At 36.3% G+C, this 24,549-nt stretch overlaps 1 protein-coding gene across 16 annotated transcripts in view; it reads right to left on the bottom strand.

Annotated features, from left to right (window-relative positions):
* MPDZ (multiple PDZ domain crumbs cell polarity complex component) overlaps positions 1 to 24,549 on the bottom strand; it is a 170,357-nt gene that overhangs the window by 69,747 nt on the left and 76,061 nt on the right. For 8 of the 16 annotated variants that reach the window (XM_021063703.1, XM_021063718.1, XM_021063738.1 and 5 more), the window contains 10 exons: positions 23,491 to 23,600; positions 20,852 to 20,998; positions 19,816 to 19,980; positions 17,552 to 17,740; positions 16,262 to 16,471; positions 13,193 to 13,309; positions 10,328 to 10,495; positions 6,256 to 6,357; positions 3,557 to 3,841; positions 3,180 to 3,303 (listed from right to left, as the gene is read on the bottom strand). In XM_021063703.1, coding sequence (XP_020919362.1) covers positions 3,180 to 3,303; positions 3,557 to 3,841; positions 6,256 to 6,357; positions 10,328 to 10,495; positions 13,193 to 13,309; positions 16,262 to 16,471; positions 17,552 to 17,740; positions 19,816 to 19,980; positions 20,852 to 20,998; positions 23,491 to 23,600 — 1,617 coding nt within the window. The remainder of the gene's footprint in view (positions 1 to 3,179; positions 3,304 to 3,556; positions 3,842 to 6,255; positions 6,358 to 10,327; positions 10,496 to 13,192; positions 13,310 to 16,261; positions 16,472 to 17,551; positions 17,741 to 19,815; positions 19,981 to 20,851; positions 20,999 to 23,490; positions 23,601 to 24,549) is intronic. The other 8 variants (XM_021063726.1, XM_021063743.1, XM_021063757.1 and 5 more) reach the window with 3 other exon arrangements.

The raw sequence follows: 24,549 nt of genomic DNA, 5'->3' as shown, positions 1-24,549 counted from the left end.
TTAATACTTTTATATTACAATTTGGTTAATAAACTAATGGTGCTATAATTTCACACTATAAGTGTAAATGGTTTACTCTCATAAAGCAAATGAATCAGCTATTTTATACTTTAATTTAAAAATCAAACTACTAATGTATAAATGAATTTCCTGACATAAAAGCAAGGATACTTCACCTTTTACTGTTTTCCCCCAAGAGCTTAATCATTTTAGTACATTTTTTTAAAAATCAAAAATCAAAAGCTAATGTGGAAGCAACCCAAAATCTCCAACAACAGATGAGTAGATAAACAAAAGTTTACCCACACACACACACACACAAAATGAAATATTATTCAGCCTTAGGAAGGAAATTCTGAGACATGTTACAACACAGATGAACCTTGAAGACATTATGAAGTAAGCCAGTCATAAAAGGGCAGATATTGTATTATTCCATTGACATGAGGTACCTAGATTCGTCAAGATTTACAGAGACAGAGTAGAATGGTGAGGATGCCAGGAGCGAGGGAGGGCAGGAGGATCAATGAGTGCAGAGTTTCAGTCAGGCAAGATGAAAAATCCTGGACATGGGTGGTGATGATGGTTGTACAACAATATGACGTACTTAATGCCACAGAAATATACACTTAAAAGTGGTTTAAATGATCAATTTCATGTTGACTATCTTACTAGAGTTAAAACATGAAATATCCTGACATCATAACAGAATAAACAAAACATCCATGATTGTCTCAATAGATGAAGGCAAGGCTTTCACAAAATTCAACATTCTCTCCACAAACTAAAAATAGGTGAGCAATCCAAAAGGGCAGATGTAAAATCAGATGTGCTCAAACCACGGTTCTTTTTTTTTTTTTTTTTTTTTTTTTTGTCTTTTTGCTATTTCTTGGGCCGCTCCTGCGGCATATGGAGGTTCCCAGGCTAGGGGTCGAATCGGAGCTGTAGCCACCGGCCTTCGCCAGAGCCACAGCAACACGGGATCCAAGCCACGTCTGCAACCTACACCACAGCTCACGGCAACGCCGGGTCATTAACCCACTGAGCAAGGGCAGGGACCGAACCCGCAACCTCATGGTTCCTAGTCGGATTCGTTAACCACTGCGCCACGACAGGAACTCCTCAAACCACGGTTCTTACAACAGCCTCCCAATTGCTTTCAATCCACCTGTGCCAGAATGATCTTAAAACACATATCTGATCACGTCACCCCCTGCCCTTAGCCCCCAGTGACCACTGGAGTTACAGCAGGGGCATGTTATGATGCAAGTCCCATGTCTTGCACATGAACCTGCCTAGCAGTTGTCTCCCACCTGCCATTCCCTCATCTTCAACTCTTATTCTGTCTGCCACCCCACCACACTTCATCCACACTGAACAAACTTCAGTGATGTTTCACAATTTTCTGCCTTGGCTCTAGCAGCTTCCATCCTTCCCAATGCTTCAACCACGTGGTAAAAATCTACTCCTTTTACATGGACTAAAGCAAACATCTTCTCCTCTTTGAAATCTTCCTAAACTCCTCCACACTCAGGGAACAGGGTCAGCTATTTTCACAATGAAGCCTTCAGTATTCTCTGTATGACTTTCTATCATAGCATGTATGATATTTAAATGCAATGAGGATTTTATAAGTCAGTTAGTCTATTCCTTTAAACTTATGCTCCTTAAGGAAAATGATTATATCACGGTATCTATGCATAGAGTACAGAATACAGAAAATAACTAATGTTTGAGAGAGTTCAGTAAATGCATATACTAGCACAGGGTTTATCTTACGGACTCTCCGTCTTATGAGTTAATAAAAAATGGGTTCTACGGCCAATGACGTGAAAAATGCTGCATCCTGTAACTTCTTAGAGATCCACAATGCGCATTTGAGTATGAAAGCCACCGAGCAGTGAAAACAGAAACACCTGTCTCCATAAATTTATCACATTCCAAACTTTTAAACTTGGAATCCATTTAGAACTCCTATTAGCATCCTACACAGATCTAGTATTCTAAGTAACACACTTCCAGAAACACTACAGTAGCAGATGAAATCCTTCTGACATGCTTAGGTATCTAGAGTATCTATCCTGTAACTAAGGCATTACAGAAAGTTCTATGGCTCAAGTTTTATATAATTCTATTAAATGTTAAATGTAAGAAATGTTACAACTAGGTAGAAATTAATCTGCTATGATTCTTCATTTAGCTGCTATCAGTAGAAGCCAGCCACCAGCAAATGGAACAAAATCTAGGAGACAAGAGATAGGAATCTCAATTACCTATTATGCCCTGCTGGACTCCCCTGCCAAGTCCCAAATATAACAAGCAAAGTAAACCCACCACAGCTATCAATGTAAAAGGTACTGTTGGTTACATCCCAGAAGGAACAAGATCTCTGAAGGAGAAATAACCAGAGAGACTTGGGCTGCCATCAGGCCTCCAGAGCAACTGACTTACGATCCTATTTATCAGCAACGAACACTCAAGACAGAGCCAAGACATGTCACTGCTTAACTCAAAAGAAGAACAAATGTGACCTGCCACGATATAATTTTAGCTATTGTGATTAGGGCTTTATTTCTACAGGGAGTCTTCTTTGCCCAATTCAGAATATTTAGGATTATTAGCCATTCGCAACCTTGCATGGGAAAGGGGAAAAAAAAAAAAAAAAACTGCCACCTGGGAAGGACTGTTGAATAACTGCATTTATATTTTGGTGTGGTGCACCTGGCTGTCTTTTGAGTCTTTACTTCAGTGAATGAAAGAAATGAAATACAAAGTGACTTATACATAACTGGTAAGATTCAAAGAAACTAATAATTTACTTTTCCAAAAGAATTTAGAATTCTAAATTGCTGACTTTTCATTTTCTAAGAATTCCTTTTCTGATTTGCTGTTTCATACACAAACAATTCATGTATCTTTTACATGAATATAGATGAGGCTCATGAATTCTTTTAAATAATTAGGAGAATGAGGGATTTAGGCTAGTCTGAAGTACACCAACCTGTTAACCATTTCAGATCAAAATAATGAGTCTATAAAAAGAATAACCATAAAACTATGGTAAATTTTATAACACCATTTTTTTTATCTACAGTCAAAAGTACTTGAAACTATGTTTAAGATTTCATCCTGTCAAGGCGGTTGGGAGGGAAGTTATATGTGTAAAATAGGAAACTTACCTAGGCTAGAATTGCCTTTTGCTATTGTAATAGTCCTCTCAAGAGATTCTCTGGATAGATTTTGGAGCATGGCACACTCGGCAGCAGAGGCCAGGCAACCCTGTTGAATTAAGAACTTGGAGCCCTGTCAGAAAACAAAACAAAGTCACATGGAAAGGAAAACTAGACTTTGGAGTACTGTTTCAACATCACCTGTTCTCCCACTATTTGTGCTTTTTTCACCAAGAACCTATAAACAAAACAAGTTCATAGGTTGTCCTCTGAAAATCTCAACATCAGAACAGCACTGGCTCCAAATGGGGAGATTAGCTAGAATAATCTAACCCTTCACTGTCTCACTTCACCATAATACACAAACTTTATCTCTAGAATGTTACCTTCCCAGAGGAATCACTTAGCACAGGAGAATTCAGTTCTGCACTTGATACAACTTCATTTGGTAGATGAGATTCAGTCCAGGCTCTTGTGTTTTCACATTTGTATTGCTGTTCAACAGCATTTGCAGGTGTATAATCATTTACGGTAAAGCCAGAGGCAGGTCCCATGGTCATGTCCACCGAAGGCGGACTCTCGTCCTGTCTTTGCAGGAGATTCTGGGCATAGAGCTCCTCCAAGGACATGTGCAGATCAAGTACTGGATCTGAAGAACTTTCAGTAATATCCTGATGATTAAAGAACAAATAAAAGTTATGGCCATAATTCTATCAATGCATTTTATAAGATTTTAATGAACTATTTAGTGAAAAACAAAACTTAATCACTCATTACTCAAAAGTATTAGCAAACACACACATTCTTTGTTTAGCTGACATTCCACGTATATTTACTTTCATAAATGCTTTCGGATACATTTCCTGCATATCATAACCTCACATTATATTGACACATACAAGATACTAGTACATAAAATCATTAAGACACAATATTTCATTTTACTCACAAATAAAATTATTCAGAGCTCATTATGCATAGGAAAGTAAATAACTGCTATTTCTAAATCTTATTTAAAAAGTAGTTCATTTCCAATCTGTCTGAACTTCCTACTTATTCAGAACATAAAGAATATGACATTAATTGATTTCAATTTATAGGGACCTCCAAGAAAAATTATTTTGATAGGTATTTGTAGGTATTTATGGAATTGAAAAGAAAGCCATACAATTCATATTATCACTGGGAAAATTTTCTTAAATATCCTGCGGATATTTAAGAAGGAACAGAACTAAGAAAGGGTGTCAGAACCTATCAAGGTTCTCTAATTAGCAATATATACATCACAGAATCTCTCTTGGCTTTATGTTAGATAATTTCTAAAATTCTATCGAACTCTAAAATTCCACAATTTCACATAAATACATGTACCTACTTACAACACATATATTGTATCATTTAGGTGCTTTGGGCAAGCAGTGTTCCATGAACTGCTACTGAGTAAGTGTACTGATTGCTCCTTCAATTCTTGCAGTGATATTTTTAAAGCATAAAAGCAGTGTATGAATACATTATCATCAGACAAGATTCAGGCCACATAGGTATATATGTGTATGCATACGGAGTATAACAGGAAAGTCCTCCCCCATAGCTTATACTCCCAGTCCTTTCCTCAGCAGAAAAAAATGGCTAGCATCAGTTGAGTGTTTATTCATCAAAAATGTTATAATATCTGTATAATATCTATGTACAAGTACACATGCATACAGATATAGCTAAACCAAACTATACAAGAAGCAGTATAGGTCTCCTTGCTTTTTTGAAGTATCTTTGTATGCTGACACAAGATATCCACGTCAGTATATATGCTGTCGTTAACATACTCTGAACAGAAAAGTCCTTGTGCTGAAATATTTTCCAGGCTTGCCACTTGTCTTATAAGTTTGTGGATATTATACATATACACATGCAGAAGTTAAATTCTTCATGTAATCAAGAATTCTTTATGTAATTCTTTATGAAATTCTTTATGTAATCAAACATGTCAATTTTTTATGCTTCTGGGTTGTACATGTTACCTAATAAGTCCTTCCTCTGCACAGAGTAAATGAAAAGCTTTCTATTAATTTTCTCCAATTTTATAAATGGCGTGTTTTCAGATTTAGTTTCAATTCATGCGGAATGTATTTCAGGGTGCCGTGTGAGATATACATCTTTTTTCATTTTTTCTTTTAAATTAGTAACCATTTGTTCCAACACAACTTACTACATTCTTCTTGCTCAATCAAGTTCTCGTCTCTCTGAAATTATCAAATATTCCTGGTACAAAGAATTGAGGAATATGTGAACACCACAGAAGCAAGTAACATCTTTAAAATACTCAGGAACAAATGATAGAAAAATATCATCCTCTACGTGCCTAGAACCTAACTAATAATCCACTGGCCCATTCACCCAACTTTATTTTAGTCTTATGAAAAAGTCTACTTCCTAGAGAATTGGCTAGCTTTAGTATTACTAAATTAATTATAACAATTAACAGTAAATCACCTCCACCACTCTTCAAATAAAGATGAAAATCAAAGCTACTTTTCATCAGAAAAAGAGGTCAAGCTGCCCTTGTTAGCTGGGGTTTACTATAAATCATGCAACAGAAACTTCCATGCATTATTCATGCCGGCGTTCATGCCGACACATAGAAAAGAAGAGTGAATCAACACAGCAGACAACACACGCCTACTTCAGAAACATTTCTGGTTGCTGAACAACCGAGCTTTATTTTTAAAAAAAGTCTTATGGATCTAAAAGAAAAGCAGTCCTTCTCTTATAAAATATCCAAAAATAACTCTTCGGTTTCCCAGTACAACTTGCTATCCAAACTGAGGTCTTCCAAAAATTCATGTTAATATGTTTCTCCACTTTATACATCCTTGGTCTTAAGAAAAAATGGGGGAAAGGTTAAATTCAAGTGCCAAGTAGACTTAAAAATAGTTCTTTTTCTTAAGTGTAATGCATATAAGGTTATACTTGGGGACATTATTTACCCAGATAATATGTTTATATAGACTAGCTACATACTTCAGCATTCAATGAACACAACCTGCTTTTCTTGAAGAATCGGTCTACCACAGAAGTCTTCACTTACTTTTGAAAAATATACGTAAGCACAGGTGCTCCAACTTAACATTGCTCTCCCACTCTTTCTGAAATAGGGTACAGTTCCTTTATTTTCTGTACTCTTATACTCCTGAGAGAAAAGATAACGTCTTTCATACTTTTGCAAGCTTGCAGTTTTGTCACTAAGATTTATAGTCACTCTCATCACCTTGACTGGAGTGAATTAGTTAGTTCTGATACTAACCCTTTCTCCAAAAAGTATAAATTAAAAAATGGTATCAACAATATAAACATAAATGTGAAGGCAGCAATACTTTATGCCAGAGAATGACACCAAGTGGAAATTTACTCTTACAAACAGAATTTTTTAAAAATCATGGAATCCATTAGTTGTGTTTGTTATGCAAGGTGTGAAGAGGGATTTCTATCATTACAAACATGAAGTTCAACTTGTACTGGAATCAGCAGCATTTACTAGGGGGTCCAATGTTCAGGAGGGCAGGACGTGCACCAAAATGGTATCATTTCATCTCTAAGCAAGAGGGAGACTGTGGGTGTAGCAGAAAGTGTGGGGCATAGGTGTGTGGATAAGAAGCAGAAAAGGGAATTAATTACACTGCTATTGAATCTTTACTGGTTGTACTTTTAGGCCAAAACAGAAAAAAAAAAAAAAATGAAAACATTTTCTCCCTCCCAACTATACTGAGCTTTTAAAGAAAAGTCTACAAGCATTTAACAAGTTTTGAACACAATTATTTCTACATTCTATTATGTCTTTGAAGATGAAAAGGAAAGGGGGATAAGCAAATTAATCAAAAATTAAAACCTAGAACAAGGAGAAAACTCACTGGCGTTTTGTCTTTAAAATCCACATTTCAGTGACCGGCCTCTATTAATCCAAAAACCATGGAAGTGGCCATGTTTTTCAGATTCTTGAGTAAGGGTTGTTTCCTTTAAACCCTTAAATGATAATCAAATATGCAAACACAATTCCTTAAAAAAACAAACAAAAAAAGAACCCCACAAAATGGTCCTGCAAAGGGAATTTTGTGCAAAGGAGCTCTAAGGACTGCCTACAACCTTTGCTATCCAAGCAGCTGTCCAGGCCCAGGCTCTGCCCTTAGGAGTAGGGCCTCACATTACCTTGAGTCCCTGCTCTGCGTGATTAGCTCACCAAACTTAGAATTTCCTATAATATACTAGGCAAAGGTCAAATCACTTCTCATCAAGGTAAAAGAGAGAGGTAAAATTATTTGTGCATTTCCAGACACCATTTAAGCTGCAGCATTATTACACAATGAGCAAAGTCAAAAACCTGAGGAATCACTGAGATCCTCATACTCTATTTTATCCTTCTTTCACACCCACATGGAAGATTGTTTTTCTTAAATATTATATATATCATATGATTTTAATAACTAAAGAATCCCCAAGTGAGTTCAATTTGCTTTAAGAAAAATGGTCAACTTTGAAGTTCCATAACAAACTGCCACTCTGTCTTTTTAAAATAAATTTAGTGCTAAGAAAGGGGAAGATGAATTAATCATATAATTTTAAAATTTACATACAATTTTCCTGAAAATATCTTGGTACTAAAAAGACATTACAAAACAAGTAGAGAAACAAACAAGCAAAAAAAAAAAAAAAAAAAAAAAATCCAGTATTGCAATTTACTGAAATACAGAAAACAGTTCTATTTCTAAGAAAACCGAAAGCACACAGGAGTTTCACAATGTGTTTTGAAACACTCTCATTAATGTCTCCTTTGTTGTTTTGTAGTTTAAATATTTCAGTTGATAGGCCAGCTTGCTAAAATTTGCTCCAACAAAAGAGTAAACTGCTTGGGAAGAAAAAAAAAAAAAAAAAAGGAAGCAAACAGACTTCAGTAAGCCAATATGTTGTGCCGCATACAGCCAGCATTTGCCCTGTAAAATATATGCTTCTCAGTATGCAGATTGTGTAATCCCTTTAAGTAACAATTACTAAATTAAACAATGCAATCTGTCCCACTGGCAAGAAGAAGTATGCTATGCTGTGGATTAGGAGATTCCATTAGGAGATGAATTCAGCTTCCAGCCCTGAGGCCAGTCAGACTGAATATGTTCCAGACAGGACTCAGTCCGACAGAGTCTCAGGTGTGGTGACAGAGGAGCAGCTGCTCTATTCAGGATTATACCTTGCAAACCAATTCAAGGAGATTGCCCAGCATCATTTGCAAGGATAACAGGTGCACTTTGAACATAAAAGAAAATGCTTTGAAAATGTTCTAGCCAAAAAATTACTTGTTAATCAGGAAAGGAGGAAAACTATGCAAGGCCTATGGAAATTCTACTTCCAACTTATTCATAAATATAGATTCCCTTACCACTAAATTTATGTGGAAAAAATACGTATTTCATATATTTAAGAAATAATTATCATCTAGTCTTTTATCTTAATATTTATCTATACTTATATTTCCAACATAGAAAAATAAAGAAAATATATCCACATATGAACTCTTTGCCCAGATTTGAAAATCATTAATATTTTGTCATATTTTCTTCAATCTCTCTTTCTTTTTAAAGGGATATAATGTATTATAGATACAGTTAAATTCCCACGTTTTCTTTTTTCTCCAAGAATAACTTCTTTTCTGATGTTGACTCATTCCCACCTATTTTCAGATTTTTAAAATATACACACTCACACACATACTTATAAAAATACACTGAATTGCTCTGCATATAAATTTCTAGAAAATATAAACAACTCCAACAAATCAATAGAAAGACAAAAACAGCCAAAAGATATACGAAGAGGCCATTGATGAATGTGACAACTGGATGGCCAATGCACGACAACATGTTCAATCTCACTAGTAATGAAGAACTCCAAATTAAAACAGTAAGATATCATTTCACACCCAAAAGATTGGAGAGGTTGTTAAATATTACTTATTAAACATTGTAGAGTATGTTATTAAGAACACAGAGTTAAGGGGGCACATACACCAATAATCTATTTCTAAAATTATAGATGGCACATAAAGTAATAGTAGCTAAATTCATCATTCACATCCAGTGACCTAAACATACTCCACCATTCACTGGGATTTTTAAGTCAAGTATTCCTTGGCATCATTTTATATAAAAACATATGAGAGCATTAAGTTTTAACTTAGGTAATAAATATTAAATTCATGCAAGGAATATTTGACTATACCACTGTGCATGAAAGTCAGTTTTAAAACTATTAAGAAAAATAAATCTACTCCTGTAATTTTTCCAATAGAGACACAGCTAAAAACACTACTTCAGAAATACATTTCAGGAGTTCCCGTAGTGGCTCAGTGGTTAACGAATCCGACTAGGAACCATGAGGTTGCGGGTTCGGTCCCTGCCCTTGCTCAGTGGGTTAACGATCCAGCATTGCCATGAGCTGTGGTGTAGGTTGCAGACGTGGCTCGGATTCCGCATTGCTGTGGCTCTGGCGTAGGCCAGATTCGACCCCTAGCCTTGGAATCTCCATATGCCGCGGGAGCGGCCCTAGAAATGGCAAAAAGACAAAAAAAAATGAAATACATTTCATTAAAATTTTCCTTTCTGGAGTTCCCGTCGTGGTGCAGCTAAAGTGAATCTGACTGGGAACCATGAGGTTGAGGGTTCAATCCCTGGCCTTGCTCAGTGGGTTAAGGATCCGGCGTTGTAGTGTAGGTTGCAGCCATGGCTCGGATCCCACTTTGCTGTGGCTGTGGCGTAGGCCTGCAGCTATAGCTCAGATTAGACCCCTAGCCTGGGAACCTCCATATGCTGTGGATACGGCCCTAAAAGGACAAAAAAAAAAAAAAAAAAATTCCTTTCTAATATGCAGATTCTAATCAGATTTTTAAATGCTTGTGTCCATTATTCTGTATAACAGAGCCTAGATTTAAAAAGTCTCTAAGTGTCTACAAGGTATCCAATTAACACTATCCAAATAAAACTTTAATTTGATAATGAATCCATGACTGGGAAACATAATGTCTTCAACATGACACTCCAAAAACACCCCATTAACCACAACCTCTGCGAAATGACACACTAAGTTCTCCCATCAATAAAATGGTATGTTCTTTGTACCTTGGGAGGAGAAGATGGAAGAGAAGGACCATAATTCAGGCTATCGCTACAAGCACTGCCATGAAGAGACAGCAGAGAGGTTTGAGTGGAGTAGATACTGTCATTATCTGGAGAGTACTGAGACTCAAATGCAGATTCATCAGCTAGGTCAACATCATTTGTGTCCACCTAGGAATAAAAACAATAATATCAGTGGGGCTGGGGGGAAGGGGGCAAGAAGATTTCTGTTACATTTATCACAAGGTCTCCACTTGAGACTAAAAGGCATAAAGTTAAACATTCTTTGGCCTATTCTATTTTTTATATTATCTCTTCACCTCTTCACATCAGAAACTAACCAGTTCAACAGAACAAGGACAAACTGGTTCTAGCATGGAAAGCACAGAAAGTTATTTCATCAATAAAAGGATGAAAGCTAACAATTAACAAAGGGCCTGGAGCAATTCTAAGTTTAAAGTTTCATAAATTTTAAAAATACTTTTTTCCAGTTCACATTTTCTTTAAAAAAAAAATAGCTGTCCAACTCCTAGAATTTTATAATAAAATGAATGAGATCATCACTTTTCTTATTCAACTAAAATAAACTTTTATTCAACAAGGCAGCAAAGTAATTAATCTGTGTGTAAAGTTCCCAAAACAATATATTTTGTTTCAATTATCCTTTAACCAGATTTTAAAATCATTCAGGTTGTAGGTCTAGAACTTGATGGTGATCATCAGAAATCAAAAAGAATATCTATGATTTCACACTGCAATTACACTAATAAGAGACCTAATTATGATCTGTTTATAATGAAGCTGTAAGTTATAAACTTCTATTGTTGGAAAACTCAGAAAGAGTGAGGTAGAGAACTTCACATTTTATTTAAAAAATCCTATTACCATTTTCTGTGGCAGAACCAAGCAAAACAACTAAGTCACAATGAACTTGTAGCTCTCCCTACAAATCACCCACAAGTTACATCTTAGAATACACAGAACTGACATAAATACTATCTTTCTCTTATATCAGCAGTATTTTTCTTGATGGTGAAAACCCATATGTTGTTTCTTTGTGATTTCAACTTACATGTTTAGCCAGGAGAAGCACTGTAACATTATACTTGTTCACGTTCTTGCAAAAACCTCATTAAGACTGGAGGTTGGTCATTTTAAAGTGATCCTCTCTAATAACATATTTTAAATACTTATTTAAAGTTACTAGTGGAGGTTTATACCTTACAAATGTACAAAGGTACGTAGACTCTTAACTTTTGCTACCTAGATAGTATTAATGAAACCTGGTGTCATGGATTATAATAAATACGTAAGAGTATCTAGGAATAATTTGTATGCTTATCACTGACACCCTAGAATCTTGAGAGATCCTAACAATGAATTCATCTAATTACTGTAGAGACTGAAAACACTAGAACCCAGAGAAGCTGACTGACCAATATAAGACCATACAGCTAATTAGAACACCAAATACCATTATAAGATGCTGAACTCACTTAAAGGTGGGTCTAATTTTCTTTTTGACTGGCATTTATTTAAGGAGATTCAAGTAAGCCATGTAAAATCTAGAGAAAACTGCTACTTGGGGCATTTCTAGAGACAATAATGTATTTGTGATATACTTAAGAGAAATTTACTATGGCTGGGTACTATTTAACACATTTATACCCTAGTAGTTTATGTAGTTCATAGCATTCTAAACTATCTACCTTTGAAGTGGTAATAACGCCCTGGGGGGAATGGGGCCAAATGTTACCTGGTATGCTGAGGATTATAATGTGAAATTATAATTGTAATTTATTACAATTACCCCAAAACTTTCCAAATGGCTATTTTAGGGGCTGGCAACTGAAAAATACTAATGTGAAGAACTGTCTCCTTCAACACAAGGATTATCAGAATCAAAGAAATAATTCATACTCTGGTTTAAAGAAAGATACACACGATTGATTACAAACACCTAGTAAAGAAGTTCACAGGTTTTAAACCTCTCACTAGTCTAATACTACTAAAGCAAGTATTTAAAATATTCCTTTCTAGTAGACAAAGCAATGCCCCTCCTCCCCAAAAAAATTTAGGTCAGGCTTTAATGGTGGAAGTACTAGGAACAGGATATACAATTTGTTACATTTATATTGTATAAATGTCACATTCATAGTCATATCTGGAATTTAGTTTTATACTTTAATTATTAACACAGCATTGGCTCCTCTACCAGAAAATAAGGTTGTTGGGAGCAAGAATTATGTATTTATTCATCAAAGCGGTCTCCTGTAGTCCCTAAATATATTTATCACAATAAATGATTTTATATAGATCAAGTAAAAATGAAATTTTAATTTATATTTTTTTCTAGTAAATCAGTAATGTTTACATGTACATATTCATAGAAAAGATGGGTTTGCTTCTTTTGGAAGCTTTAGTGCTCTTAATCAATAACTGAACCAATTTATGTTGACTGTTACATTATTAACACCTAATGAAAAATACACCTGTTACTTCATTAAAAGGAAGCCTAAACAACTGATTTATGACTGAATATCAAAAAAAGTTCAAGAATGCCTACAGATAACCAAGTATGGAATTAGAGCAAACAAGTGCTCCAACAACTTTGGTATGATTATGATGTAAAAATTAATTCTATATGTTGACATAACTCATTATGAACTGAATCTCCTCCACAAATCCAACAATTTTGTCTTATGTAATGGTTTGTTTTTCTTCTCATTCTGAACTATGAAAATTACTGGAGTTGAAAAGAAAATGTTTAGTTTTCAAAAACATAGTGAACAAAGAATAATATTTTGAAAAGCAAAAATAAGACACACAAGATTTTGAAAGAAAGTTTGATAAGTCGTGGCCACTAACCAGAGCCAAGTCAGCCCTGAAGAGGGCTTTGTCAGCCAGCCCCTCCTCCTCACAGGAATGTGGTGGGTAGAGAAAGGAATCCTCCTTAGCAGAAACATAACCTTCTTCTGGTGACAGCTGCAGGGAGAATGAAGCTCAGTGTTTGAGGAGGAGTTCATGAAAAAGAGAGAATACAAAAGAGGGAGGGAAGGGAGGACAGAGAGAGAGAGAGAAAAAGGAAGGGGAGGAAAGGAAAAAGAGGAAGTTTTCATATATAAATTTTCAAATTATAGTCATAATAAACATATGACTGACATAAATAAGCATGAAATATGATAAATATTCATATTCAACAGTTTTATATGTTAAGACACAATGAGGATGTTTATTCCAATACCAACATCATCTGTTGGATGAGAATCCCTTTCTACAAATTTCTTCATTCTTCTTATAAAGACTATCCAAATCAACAACTGCTTTATAATATATTTATCTTCTGGTCATTTCTGCCTGCCAAATATTCAGATTAAGTGATGACTTGTTAACATAGAGGTAAGGCAACTTTTAGGTGTCAAGACATAAAAGAAGCTGTAGAAAAACAAAACATAAAAAGGACGAACTTCTTTCTGTCATCCCTTACTAGAATATTACCTTAAAGAAGATTATTTCCTTGACAAGAAACATGAGTAAATCCTACAACGAAGGCTCACAATTTATCATGGCTTAAAAAAACCACCACCACCAACCCTACATATACACAGTCTGCTTACTGTGTATCCTCAGATATCAAATTATAACCATGATCACAGTGACAGAAAACCTAGTTCTTAAATTTACAATCTCAGATAAAATAAGCTAAAATATTTAGGTAATCTTGCCTATATCGCCCTGTATCACCAATACACACAAAAGGGGGTTTTTTGGTTTGTTTTTGTCTTTTTTTTTTTGCTTTTGTTTCAGGGCCACACCCATGGCATATGCAAGTTCGCAGGCTAGAGGCTGAATTGAAATTATAGCTGCTGGCCACAGCCACAGCCATGCAGGATCCAAGCTATGTCTGTGACCTACAACAGAGCTCACAGATCCTTAACCAACTGAGCAAGGTCAGGGATTGAACCTGCACCCTCATGTATACTAGTCAGATTCATTTCCACTGTGTCACAACAGGAACTCCCACACAAAAGTATGGAAACTCCCACACGAGAATATTTAAGGGGAAAAACATTTCCACTGTTTTGTTTGTTCATCTTCTTTTCCCACACATATGAGTTTAATGGTGAGTAAAACTCACTTTATGTAAAAAAAAATTTATCATCTTTTGTAATGTTCATTAAATTTGAAATATTAAATACTCTTAGGAAAGAAATATATTTTGGATCTAGCTAGGAACAAAAAGATCATTTCTGAGTAAGTGGCATGGTTTTGCCTTAAGGGCAGTAAAAAACATATGTTGAGTCACTTTGAGTAACAAAAAGATCAACCCAAATGTATGGTCAATCTTAATAAATATGTAGAGACCCATAACAGCCTATCTTCATTCACATTACCCATTATACTGATCTCTTCTGATTTCACCAGCCCTAGATTGATTGATTTTACGATTTGGTTAACATATTCTTCCTTCTTCCCTTCCTCTCTCCCTCCCTTTCCTTCTGTTTTCATAAATATATTTTCAGAAGTTACCAAAATTCATCATAGGATAAAAAGTGGAGCATGAAAAATTTAATCAATATTTTAAATATATTAACAAGCTTCCAATTTTTTTTTTTTTTTTTTTTTTTTTTTTTTGTCTTTTGCCATTTCTAGGGCTGCTCCCACGGCATATGGAGATTCCCAGGCTAGGGGTCCAAATGGAGCTGTAGCCACTGGCCTATGCCAGAGTCACAGCCACGCGGGATCTGAGCTGCGTCTGCGGCCTACACCACAGCTCACGGCAACGCCGGATCCTTAATCCACTGAGCAAGGCCAGGGATCGAATCCGCAACCTCATGGTTCCTAGTCAGATTTGTTAACCACTGAGCCACAACGGGAACTCCCAAGCTTCCAATTTGAACAAACTCTTTGACAAAAATCAACAAACCTTTATTTGAAATTTTATGTAAATATATCTATGTTTATGTTTCTTTAAGAGAAGGTCTATTTGCCTTTGCACTTAAAAATATATGTACACACTGAAAATCCATGAATACCGAGAATGACTCTAATATTTAATGGTAATTCAGTGACAAGTGCTATGTTTCAATCACTATATGTAATAAACACATTGATATTATGCAGCACGAATTTATTAGTTATTTTTATATAGCAGTAATGAATATCATGAAGGCTATTCCCTTCCAGGAGGAGAGATATCAGCTGAAGAACCCACATTGGAAAGTTCATTTTCTTGCTCTGCAGTAATTAGACATCAAACATGTCAAAGTGAATAAAATGAATAGAGGAACTTAAGACAGAGATTCTACTTTATTCTGTTGTAATTAAAGATTCTACCATGTTAATGTCATTAGTTTCTCTAATATCCCACCAAACTGGAAAAGATATTTTAAGGCCCATTTCTCTGAAAATATTTGATTCTATTTTGATCATGACCTTACTTTCGAATAAAAAGGTCAAAAGTGAACCATACAACAAGTGTGAAATTTATTTCTGAACTTCCTGTTTTCTTTCCTTTAATCTTTTTTTTTTCCTGCATTTTTAGGGCTGTACCCATGGCACATGGAGGCTTCCAGGCTAGGGGATGAATCAGAACTACAGCTACTGGCCGAAACCCAGCCATAGCAATGCAGGATTCAAGCCGCATCTGCGACCTACACCACAGTTCACGGCAACACTGGATCCTTAACCCACTGAGCAAGGGCAGGAATCAAACCCACAACCTCTTGGTTACTAGTCAGATTCATTTCCACTGCATCACAGTGGCAACTCCTTTCCTTTATTTTTTTAAAAAATATTACTCAAAATTAAATCATTAGACTCATTATATTCATGGAGCTAATAATCATGTAGATGAAAAGTACCCAATGTCATGATGTCAAAAGCCTGAAAGACATTTTACAAATTAAAAGATATCAATAAAATCTGAATTCTTACAGGTAAAGGCTTGGCAACTCCTATTCTCACAGTTCCTGAGGGTGCACCCTTCAGTGCCTGGACAGCTTCTTCAAGACTGCTGTTTTCCAGGTTAACATCATTGACAAACATGAGTCGATCTCCAGGGAGAAGTCGTCCATCCTTTTCGGCAACACCACCAGGCACCAGAGAACGAATTACAATCACAGTGCTTGCTGGGTCAACTGGATCCTGACAGAACAGAAAAGGAGAGAGAAGGATTTCTACACTTAAAAATGTTGTTACAGGCTGTCCACTCTGAATTGTAATGGATGATAATTGTAGTAAGTGTCTTTTAAAAATTTTATACAGCACTTCCAATAAATTATCTTGGTGAAGGCTATTTGCATTTTAAAGAGTTTAGGAGGAGTTCATCCTCAACAGTGGCACTCTCACTTTCCATGGTTCCTAAGTCAACCTCTTTAATTATACAGGTAACTTTAGATAAACCTTTCAATTTTACTACTATCACCAGAGATACATGAATTATTAATAAGAGCATTTGTTGATAGGAAGTCACTGCTGTGGGACATCTGTAAATGTGAGTGTACTGAGGGTAGGGTCTGGGGGGGGCATACAATATTTGGTGATGCAGTGTTTTTAGATACACAGAAACATTAACATTAGAACCAGACTCCAGGAAGGAGGCCCAAGGAAGAATACAATGCCCTGGAGTCAGCTGAACCGGCTTTCAACTCAGTACTAATTAATGAGGAGCAACAGCTGCGCTTCATCAGACCAGTTTCAGCTTCTCCTCAGTTACTCAGCTCAGAACATAAGGATGCAGGCCACACCTGACCAATTTAAAATTATTCATAAATTCGATCAGATAATAAGAATATTAGAATTTAGAATATATCCAATTATAAGTCTACATTCACTTTGGACAAAAGAAATAAATACTTAAAACTTTGTCTTACCACTCAAATATGAACCTTCAATTAAGAGCAGGGAAATAAAAATAATTAGGCATTTCCCCAAAGAAACAAAAAAAAAACTATATTTCTAGAGTATTCCTAAAAAATATTCTGCATATTCTTCAAATTCCCAAGAGCTGAAATATAAAAAAGCTCAACGAATTCTGTATGAAAAGAAATGCTTCATGATAACCAATTAATCATATCAATTATCATTTGGAAAGACTTATTAGAAAAAGAATACCTCTCTGATGACGCTAAGATATTATCTACTTTTTTCCTGCTCTTGACAATATACATTTAGCACCTGTAATCTTTAAAAAAAAAAAAATTGTTAAAAGTAGGATATATTTACCTGATAATCTAAAATGCTAAAACCAAGTCCTTGGCTGCCTTTTTCCAGCTCTATGTTCTGAACGTCAGCCTCCCACATGGCCAAAGGTCCTTGAACCTCCTCCTCTCCATTCTGACCCACATCAGGCATCGCCAGCACAGGATCCTCTGTCTCCGAGGACCCGATGAACTCACCAAGATCTACGTGCGGCTGCATAATAGACCAGACAGCTCTTATTTCAGAGGCACTAGAAACACATACCAACCAAACACATACTTGCTACAGGGAAAAGGGAGAGTGCCAGCATCTCTCCAGAATAAAACATTCATATACAAGAGCAGCAACAGCTTATCATGAAACCTTTATGAATTAAGGGAGAAATTAGAAATGCCTAACTTGTAACAGGCATTTAAAATGTACGGTTCAAAGATCTCCTATAAAAATATATAATGGGAGTTCCTGTCGTGGCTCAGTGGTTAACGAATCCAACTAGGAACCATGAGGTTGCGGGTTCAATCCCTGCCTTGCTCAGTGGGTTAACGATCCGGCGTTGCCATGAGCTGTGGTGTAGGTCACAGATGCGGCTCGGATCCCTTGTTGCTGTGGCTCTGGCATAGGCTGGTGGCTACAGCTCCAATTCGACCCCTAGCCTGGGAACCTCCATATGCCACAGGAATGGCCCAAGAAATGGCAAAAAGACAAAAAGACAAAAAAAAAAAAAAATATATATATATATATATATAAAATGATTGCATCTCAGCAGCATGATTGTAGGTAATTTTTACTTTGTAAGTGAATGAAACACATTTGTCATCAGAAAAAATATGTAAGGCTATTTTTAATATTTTTTCAATGGTAATACTGTAATTCTTTTTTTGTTTGTCTTTTTTTTTATTGTACTGGGGTATAGCTGATTTACAATGCTGTATTACTGGCTTAAGGTATTTTGATATTAAAGAAAAAGAACTGTTATTATAAATAACAATTCAAGGAGTTCCTGTCATGGCTCAGTGGTTAACAAATCCGACTAGGAACCACAAGGTTGCAGGTTCGATCCCTGGCCTCGCTCAGTGGGTTGAGGATCTGGCGTTGCCGTGTGCTGTGGTGTAGGTCGCAGACGCAGCTCAGATCCCGCATTGCTGTGGCTATGGTGTACCCCGGCAGCTACAGCTCCAATTAGACCCCCAGGCTGGGAACCTCCATATGCCGAGGGTATGGCCCTAGAAAAGAAAAAAAAAATAACAATTCAAGAGAAGATAGCTATAGGTAGGAGTTCTGCACTCTATGCAGATAAGGGCACTAAAATGATGTGTCTTGTGCACATGATTATTTCATTATGAGTTAACATGCACAGTGGCGAGATGAGATCAAAGTTAAAATGGCCTGGGCTTAAAGACCATCTCTATGATGCTTCTGTGTTGCTTCGAGTGGTATTCTTAACCTGGGCTTCAGTTACCCATCTCATAGAATTTTTGAGGATTAAGTGAGGTAACATTTGAAAGCATTTGGCACAGAAACAGGGGTTTAAATATTAACTTCTTACAGTAAAAACATATTACAGTGAATCTAAGTTAATTCAGCTTTGTTCACATGTTGAACACACTAAATAAGAAAAAAAATGTGTTTTTGAGGACATTCTAGTTTAACTACTATCTATGCTTTTCATCAATTATTGCACAGTAGGACCATGGATGCAAATACATCCACTTGCTTTACTGTAATAATCCCATTTATATCACATGAAAATGTATTTGGGTATGTATGGTTCTAGGCTTTGATTTCTATATAATTTGGAATTATGTTTCTTATCTATCCCATTCTTATCACTGAGCTGGGGAGGTTATATAAAAGTATCTTTTATTAAATATGTACTACATACCTACTACTTTCATACGTTAATTTTCTCGTCTGTTAAGGCAAACAATAAGAGTGTCTCATTCATAATAATGTGAATAAATTATACAAGCACATAGTGCACAATAATACCTAATATTATTATATTAGTTAACCCATAGAGCAACCTTCCAAGACAGGCATCAGGACTTATATTTTACGAAAAGAAAAGTGAGATTCAGAAAGATGAAGGGACTTGACCAGGTCACAGAGCTAGTAAGTGCCAAGCCTAATTCAAACCCAGTCTGTCTGACTCTAAAGTCTATCCTACAAGCCATGGGACATGCGAAGAAATCAAATACCAAGTAAGAGGAAAAAGGCTTAAAAAGGTTTAAATGCCATTCGCCTTTCTGTTATAATTCAGGTTAGTCTCCTATCTACAAATCTGATACCTTTTCTGTTAGTTCAATGTCACACAAGTCCAGGCTGTCCAATTCCGACTGGGCGGTAGGTGGCACAGTTCGACGACAGCACACCATTGTCACCTCTATAGGCAGTTCTTTTAAAATAGTCACCACATCCTGGTGATTCTCCCCAAGGAGAGTTATGCCATTCACCTGTGCAAAAAGAGAGGTTGTCCAAGAAAGAAAATGACTAACATGACTACTCTTTTCAAAATGATTTTTTTACTAAATAAACTGTACTAAGGGGAGTACACAGCTCTGTTGTGCTCAGAACTACAATTGTACCTGCAGTGGTGTTACCTAAAACAATCTACATACAACACAAGAGGCTTGCTGGAACTGCACCTTCTAAAACACTCACAGGAAAAATCACTAGCTTTCAACCATGTTACACCATATGCCAGTGTGAGAGTCTGGAAAGAGAGAGTTAATAAAATCATTTCCAAAGGATGAAGGGAAAAGGAGAAGTTTATTTTTGATGATACTTTGTATCATTAAGTGGAAAAAATCAAAACAGAAAATGGTACTGATTATATGCAAGTATGTTTTGAAAGCTGTGAGAAACAAATATATTCAAATTTTCTCACTTATTCATTAAAAGTACCTGAGAGATGCATAGAACCAACTACAACAGGGGTTACACTTAATGAAGGGTGATGAGAAGTGAGTTGACTGGGACAAATAAGAGATTTTCACTGTAGTATCTCTTTGTCTTCTCTGTGATTTTGAAACATGTGAATACATTACCTATTCTAAAAATTGAAGGTTTAAAAAAATTTAAAGCAAGTTTTTATAATTCTCTGGACCTAAAACAAACAAAAAGCACACATGGAATTAGGTCTGAAAATCAATGTACATACAGATTTGAAATTTATGCTTTGGGTGGGGTTTTGCTTGTTACATCTCTCTCAAGAACACTTTGGAGAGGAACTTTAAAATAAGAGCTTACTTATTCATCACATTAAGCCTCCCACGGCCTTTTCAGAATTTTATTTACAGAGGGGAAAATGAAATAGCTCCTTACTTCCAACAGCTCATCTCCACTGAAAAGCTTCCCGCTGTGTCCAACAGGACCTTCTGGTAGAACAGATCGGATAAAATGATGTCCCACTGTGGCTTCCAGACTTATCCCCAACCCACTGTTCTCACTGAACTTGCTCACATGGGCTACCTGAAAGGAGAAAAAAAATCATCACAACTATAATATTCTTCCCTTCGTTTTCTCTTCTCATGTATACATTTTATGTTCACTGTTCCCCAACCCGCCCCTGCACCCACCTCCAGATCAAGTTTCTCACAAAACCTTCAAAAACTTTAGTGTAAAGCCGCAAACTTTGGAGCTTTGCCTCGGAAAGAGTACTGATGATTATTGGTTTCTTGAACCAATACAAACCAAAGAGAAGCAGTCAAGTGCAAGTACCCAAGACATTCTGCAGTGCCTGCTGATGCTAATAACAGAGGGAAGGTAGCCAGAGCTACCAAGCATGAAATCAAAAGCCTGAGGTCACACAACAGCATAGAAAAGACACACCCTTAGCACTTGCCATGGCCAGGGACCATGCCAACCCCGTTACACAGATTACCTCACTTACTTTTCACAAGCAGGTATATTGTCTATCCTTGTTTCCCAAATTTGGAAAATGAGGTTCTGGGAGGTTACCTTTGATAGAGTCACATGGCTAGAAAAGTACTTTGAACTAAGGCATCATGAACCTAAAGCCCAGGCTGCTGACCTTACGCTTATGAAGCAACATGTTTTTAAAAGTCGAAGTTTAAAACAGGGGAATAAGCTTTCTATTTCTGATGGTTACACTCTACAGTGAAGAATGTTAGGAAATCACCATATCCACAAAGAGTCCAATTGTGGCAATATTAAAATCAGAAGGTATACTAAACATGATTTACTTCATCCCCTTTACAGCTAAGGACACCAAGGAGTGGAGAAAATATTGTTTCATTACAAAAGACCATTTACAAATCTCAATAGTAACAAGCACAGGTTTAACACCAGAAGCTGCCTTATTTCACTTTGAGATCTAATGCTGGATGAAATTCCGCCACTCCTTAAAATCCAATTTAGGAATCACTTCCTCCAAGCAGCCCGCCAGGTCCCTACTTATAATGTCTGTCAATCCTTCTCTCTACTACACACTCCTCCTAGGATTGCATTTATGCTGTACAACTCCACAAAAAACAATCTGAGGTCCCAATCCATGTCATATTTACCCATATCTGATGAGGGTCAGTAAATACCTTAGTTCTTTCTTATAGTAAAATTTAACCTGTGACAGATTATTGGAAGTGTCACAAAGAGAGCAGTGCACAAACGTTCAGTTTCAGGTCTTGACCTCTGTGACAAAATGGTTAGAGAAAGGGTATTGTTCACTCTTCAGCTACCACCTGAAGAAGTGCAATCTCACTTATGCTTGCCAGCCAGGTTTAACTCTACCCCATAGGAGGAATCCCCCAGCTTGCTTTTCATGTTAAAGCAAAATTAAGCTGGACCTTGTTGTACTTTTCCATGACTCCATTTAAAACAGCAATAGCAAATGTACTTACTCAAATCTTGTTTGACCTTCAACCATTTTGAGTGTTTAAAAAAAAAAAAAAAACTGTTCTTTATGAGGATTAAAAGAAACAGTAAGTGGGAGTTCCTGTCATGGCTCAGTGTTTTAACAAACCCGACTAGTTTCCATGGGGACATGGGTTTGACCCCTGGCCTTGCTCAGTGGGTTAAGGATCCAGCATTGCTGTGAGCTGCGGTGTAGGTAGTAGACCTGGCTCAGATCCCACGTTGCTGTGGCTGTTCCATTGTGTGACAGCTGCAGCTCTGATTCCACCCCTAGCCTGGGAACCTCCATATGCCACGGGTACAATCCTAAAGAGACCAAAAAAAAAAAAAAAAAAAGAAACAAGAATACTACTTGGCTTGGCACAAAGTACTTAATATATGTTAGTTATTATTTTATTTATATGTCATTATTGGCTGTCTATTATCTCTTCTAACCTAGAGTTATTGAATATTATGAGAATATGAAGAATTCTACCTAACCTAGTAATGAATTACTCTTTTTGAAATTACTAAAATTTGTGTCAACTTGGTTAAAAGCTCTTTTTAGGATAGCAGATCACAACTGCTACATTAGGTAGGCAAATTGTTTCTAAACATAAAACATTCACTATGGCATAAGTGATATGAGGAAAGCATGCAGAATAAAACCCCTTAAAGAGAATAAAAGCATAAGATATTGTGATAAAGGAGAAAGTCCTTTTACAATTCTGTACATAGGTGATGATGATTTTTGTTTTATTCTTAAGTAAGTTCTGTCATTCTATTCTGATTTTTTTCCATAAATCCTAGGAACAAAAATCAGAAAAACCCTTGTTTATATCAATAAATACACACCACTATCAGAAGAAAGGGTGGAGTATAAGTTCTAAAACATCCATCCCATATATTTTAGCATCCTTGGTTACCACCCAACTTTCTCCAACTTGAATTTTTTTAACATCTGAGTCAGCACATTTAGGTCTTCAAAAAAAGTCCTGGGCATTTACTACTTCTCTAGGACTCTTCACGATGGTGACCTTTATTACTGTCAAGAACTTCATGCTCAAATACAGTTCATGAGTTAGGAAGTTAGGGCAGGTGAGCTAACCCACCACTATTTCATAATTAATCCCCATAATCCTTTGCCACTTGGTCAGCAGGGCAGTGTCCTGTCGTTGTGCATCTTCTATTTCTTCTCTCTCAGCCAACAGTGACGGATACCCTGAAAGAGTGAACACAATTAAGCTAGTGACATACTACAAAAATCTCCATATCTTAACATTCTTATGAGGACACTGTGATCAGAACCTGCCTATCATACCAAGTCAGAATCTTCAGCCATTACATGAGTTCCTCTTATTTTTCTACACATTTTAATAATTCAATTTAGAATCATATCCTCTTCATGTTCCAACACTATTCCCTTTTAAGAGCTATGTTTTAGGTGGTTACATTTCCATTAAAGTACCATATACTATCTTTTATTTATGAGAACAAGGACTCCCAGGAGCTCCAGGATTCATTTTGAGGTCTTCTGGTGATGATATAGTAAAAAAGCAATACTGCCTTCTATGTTAATTTATCTCTTTCATTTTCATTTGGATCCACAGAGTAAAGAAGGGACCACACTACATCTTAGCAAAAATAAACACAATAAATTAATAAAAATATATGCATGTCCATGTACAATAAGAAAATATAAATAAAAATAAACATTAAAAATGGAAAATGTACATTAAATTAAAATCCTATAACTGCAATCATGCTAACTGACAAAAGGAAAAGAAAAAAATACAAAATGATATCAATATTGAATTGAAACACGTATCTAAAAGAAAATGCTTAAGAAGGATTTAAGTCATATTCAAAGATTGCTGTATCTCGTAGTTCTCACTCATAAAGATTGTATTCTAAAAAAAATATATATATATATCTAGGAGTTCCCATTGTGGCTCAGTGGTTAACGAATCTGACTAGGAACGATGAGGTTGTGGGTTCGATCCCTGGCCTTTCTCAGTGGGTTGAGAATCCGGCGTTGCCGTGACCAGTGTTGTAGTTCGCAGACACAGTTCGGATCCCATGTGGCTCTGGCAGAGGCTTAGCTCCAATGAGATCCCTAGCCTGGGAACCTCAATATGCTACAGGAGTGGCCCTAGAAAAGGCAAAAAGAC

The sequence above is a fragment of the Sus scrofa genome, chromosome 1 (genome assembly GCF_000003025.6).
Source record: "Sus scrofa isolate TJ Tabasco breed Duroc chromosome 1, Sscrofa11.1, whole genome shotgun sequence".
Taxonomy (NCBI): Eukaryota; Metazoa; Chordata; class Mammalia; order Artiodactyla; family Suidae; genus Sus; species Sus scrofa.
The sequence above is the reverse complement of the archived record's forward strand: the minus strand, read 5'-3'. Positions and strand labels throughout refer to the sequence as shown.